This window comes from Rhipicephalus sanguineus, chromosome 3 (assembly GCF_013339695.2).
Source record: "Rhipicephalus sanguineus isolate Rsan-2018 chromosome 3, BIME_Rsan_1.4, whole genome shotgun sequence".
NCBI lineage: Eukaryota > Metazoa > Arthropoda > Arachnida > Ixodida > Ixodidae > Rhipicephalus > Rhipicephalus sanguineus.
In genome coordinates this window covers 128,041,870-128,046,223 of record NC_051178.1, presented here as the reverse complement: position 1 = coordinate 128,046,223, position 4,354 = coordinate 128,041,870, and the positions used below count along the sequence as shown (strand labels likewise).

General features: G+C 45.2%; 1 protein-coding gene across 1 annotated transcript in view; it reads right to left on the bottom strand.

Annotated features, from left to right (window-relative positions):
• Nucleotides 1-210: 210 nt before the first annotated feature.
• LOC119385831 (uncharacterized) overlaps nucleotides 211-4,354 on the bottom strand; it is an 8,384-nt gene continuing 4,240 nt past the window's right edge. Inside the window, exon 6 of the mRNA XM_049414126.1 lies at nucleotides 211-342. Within this exon, the coding sequence (XP_049270083.1) occupies nucleotides 211-342 (132 nt within the window). The remainder of the gene's footprint in view (nucleotides 343-4,354) is intronic.

Below are 4,354 nucleotides of genomic sequence, written 5' to 3'. Positions count from 1 at the left end.
GTCGGTCGGTGGCAATGATTACCTTTTTTTTTTTCTTCGAGTACCCAGGGTTATGTGCACACTTCTTAGCATAAAAGGACATGATTTCTCGCGCAAAAGGAGACAAGGACGAGAAGAAGAAACACGAGACCACGATAGACCATAGACAAAAGGGTTACAGGGTTCTGATTGGGAACAGTGCAAAACTTTCGTCCACAGCGCAACACCTTGTCAGGCGTAGAGTACTGTCCAAGGTACGTCCCCCTGGCTGACGAAGTCGCCTGCTTCTTCCTGGACTTCTTCCATAAGCAGAGCAACGGAAGCTGCTTCGTCTACAGCAACTCGGTCACCGCTGACACCTCCCTGAGGAGAGCTCGAAACAGACACCAACTGTTTTTGTTCCCGACGACCAGAAAAGCAGAAAGCACTCAGATGCACTCTTTAAAGAATCGCTCCGAACGACAGCGTTCCAAACGGATAGACCAAGTAATACGCGTTGCAGTTTTATGTGATGCAGTTATACGTGACATCCCCATCTCCTTTTACGCTAGTAACCGTGTCATGTTCTGCTCCATACCAGCTAGCCCAAGTTTCCGCTTTAACACTTCTTAGCCCTACGAACTTATCGCATCTAAGATCATGCTTTTTGTTTGTTGATCAACAACTACTCACGTTAGGGAACGTAAATAGAGATCACAATGTCGGAGACAACATTTAGATACATAACTAAATAAGGAGAGAATTGAGACGACCACTATAGCGTCTTCTCCTTGGAAGTTTGACTCACTGGAGGCCTAAGGCAAAATGTCTCGGCGAATATTTTCGCCGTTCGGTGGTAAAAAAAAAAAAAAAAAACTGGGGTTTAACATGCCGAATTCAAGATACGATTATAAGGCCCACCGTAGGTGAAGACTCCTGATTCATCTCCATCCCTTTGGTTTTTTTTTTGTTTTGTTTTTCTTTTACCCTGTGCATGAATCTGAGTACAAGTGTATTTTTGCCTTTCGGATCCAGCAATATGCGGCTGCCGCGGCACACAATCGAACCTGCAACCTCACGCTTAGCTGCTAAGCAACCCTTAGCTGCTAAGCTGCTAAGCAACCCCCTTAGCTGCTAAGCAACGAATGCTGGTTTTCTATACGTTATGTTTGCTATAAGCGCTGTGACAGCAAAACGTATCCACAATGCTATGCGTCCCATTTTCATGCCTTTCTGCTGGCAGTTGCCAGCTTGCTCTCTCCCTCTTTTCTCTGTGTCCTTGTGCTTGTATGTATACAAATCAAATAAATAAATAAATAAAATAAATACCCGCGCAAGGCAAACACAAATCTTCCTTCGAGCGCACGCGTCACAGCGACGAAGTGGCGTGCGGGAGTGGCTGCGGTGAGCCCGGTATTGAATTAAGCGCAAGTGTTTCGCGACAGATGCCGGCATCGAGCAGCGCGTGGCCATTTCAGGCGGAGCCCGGCAGGATTCCCACACGAGAGGCGCGTCGTCTCGCGCTTATTTAGGGGCGGGAGGGCCGCAATTTTATGAGAAGCACCGACCGCTGTGTGTTACATTCGTGCGTGCGTTCACGCGCGCGGGGTTGGAGAGAAGGGTGGCGCGACTGTCTCTCTTAATTCGGACGAGATGACGCGGCGGCCGCACGGCTGAGTGTCGGTCGTATGACTTATTCAGGATGCACGCTCCACACCTAAACCCTACCCTTACTTTCGTGCATGACTAAGTCTCGTCTCCATCTGGTTCGGAAAGAGAAATAAATGCGAACAAACCCGCGCTTGGACAACGGTAGGCGGCTGTCGAAACCCAGCCCTGTTCAGAAAGGCAGTACACCCAATCGTTCGGAGTGCGGCTGTCGATTAAGCAACCTGGCAGCCAGGCTGTCGGGTTGCTTAATTTGCCCTGCTATTTCTTGTTAGTTACTTGGTTAGTTACTTCTTCTTTTGACATTCGAGATGCGTTGTGGCGTGACGTGAGTTGATGTGTACGATGAACAGTTGATGCTTGCTGACTTTTCTGGAATGGAACAAGAGCACCTGTGTGCAGGCGAGTTTTGAATATTCACTCTACTTCAACGCTTGTGGTCTATACAACTTGAAAAAAGTAATACTATAAACATTAGCTGGTGCTCATTGAAAAAAAAAATTAGTTGGAGGACGCTTGAGCTTTGATTATTCGCATCATAGTTGGAGGACGCTTGAGCTTTGCTTATTCGCATCGCCTTCTCACTCAGTAGCTTCGCTTCACTTCTCGGTGGACACCTCAACCGTGCCGCAAGGAAAGGAACGTCTGTGCAAGTTACATTGGCCGTTTAAAGCCATCTTAGAATGCCTACTGCAAGTAGAGTTGCGAAATGCCCACTACGTCATAATTCTTCCTTCTGCGAATCAGCGAAGTACCCACTTCGCGTCTATGCCGCTGCTCGCTTTGTTGATGCTTTTTCTCATGATGATGATTAAATACGTCTGAGTGCTTTGTATTGGGTGGGCCTTTAAACCACTCACTCTTTGTGCAATCCACACGTCTTGACGCCTGGCGTCTACGCTGCTGCCACGCAACATTGCAAGCGTTGAAGAGGCTCCTCGCATTATATGACATTCGTATAAGGTTTCTTTTTTTTTTTCGGAACCACTTCTAAGAATTGGCGTGGCTATGTGGCAGAACACCAGCTTGCCACGCATAAGGCCTGGGTTTGATTCCCCCTCGAACTAAATATTACTTGTTTATTTGCATCTATCTCGAATTTACGCTCACGGACAACGCTGACTAATCGCTCACCACCAAAGATGGCGACATCGACGCCGACACCGGAGTTTCTGCGAAATGAGCTCTTTACCGCTATCGCGTTATTAATAGTCCGGAAAATTAAGCAACAAAAAAAAGCTCTTGTTTATAGTTTGAAGAATCTGCAAGACCCTTTCAAAGACCAGTTTCAGTTATCGGTAATGGAAGTTGTCGCAACTTGCGCGGCACACATATGTGCCCAGTAGGGTGAAGTTTCAATGCTATTACTAGAAAGCACGGCCTCTCCGTTTATGCGGGTTGCTGCGGAAACATGTTATTGAAATACAATCTTTAGAGGGTTACCTGCTATGCAGCGCGCTGCCCGTTTCTCTTTGTTGCGGATAGGAAGTATGGCCTCGTTACTTTTCCGTTAAGCTTGCGTAACAGCCTATTCAATTTAAGTCAGTGCTGCGTAAGCCTTACTCCGTTAGTTAGACACGAAATGCCTTTTAACCTGATACGGTTTTCCTACGCGTGCAACTAATTTTCCGGCCAGAAACACACTTTGGAAATTCTAAACCTATACGAAGGAAGAACTTGTTTCGTAAGCCGCTAGACAGAAAATTATTGACCAGTTAGTCCTCGTGTTCGATATAATTTACTTAAGTTAATTTGGTTAGCCTTACTCAAGACCGTCACATCGCACCAAGCTAGTGCTAGTGAAGGTATGTCATGTACTAAGTGTTTAGATTTTTCTTTCTCGTACTGATTATAACACGGGAGTAAATGGATGGGGGAAAACCAATTGACGCCTTCCTGACATGTAGCTCTGACTATTGTTTCGTTTATACATTTGACTTTCGCTGTAGCTGTCACAGACTCACTTTTGTGTTTGAACACTATATTTACGCGTCAGTTCACACCCTGTGAATGTGTGCTTTCTCCTCTTTCATGTCGGCAAAGTTCATTGTGCACCTAATATCAGCTATATTTTCATTTATTGATAATTTATTATTGGAGAATGGTGTGAGCTCGTTATTACATAACTACCGACCCCTTAGTATTTTACCGTTCTTTGGAAAAGTTATTGAGAAACTAATTGAACCACAGTTAACAAAATACCTTTCTCAGTTTAATATCCTGCCCAATCAGGCTTCTCTCAATGGCCAAATAATCAGTGCAAGATAGCCTAGCACACGGCACGTCGACAGGAAACATAGTTTTGTGAGATTACGGAAAGGTAGAAAGGCGAGCGGTCTGTACACGATGCATATTTTGAAAGCAAACGCCTTTCGACACGGCTCATTATACTTACCCTTTTGGAGGAAACAACGGACGTATGAGTCATGTTCATGCATTATTCTTCAGACGAAGAATAATGAAGCGTCATCACTGCGTCGTGACTGCATAATTAATCATAAAATAACTCGAATAATATTCCATACTGACAAATCCCACCAACGAATAAAGAGAGACCTCTTTATTCGTAAAATCAACACATTTGCTGTATTAAATGTATATCGTGTTGTCCTAACGGTTACGCTAGGTCTGCAATAATGGCGTCCGCTTATTATTCAGGAATTATGAATATCAAAAGCCTAGTATGGTATGCGCCACGGCGCACTTACGCCACCGAGCTTGGCTTCCC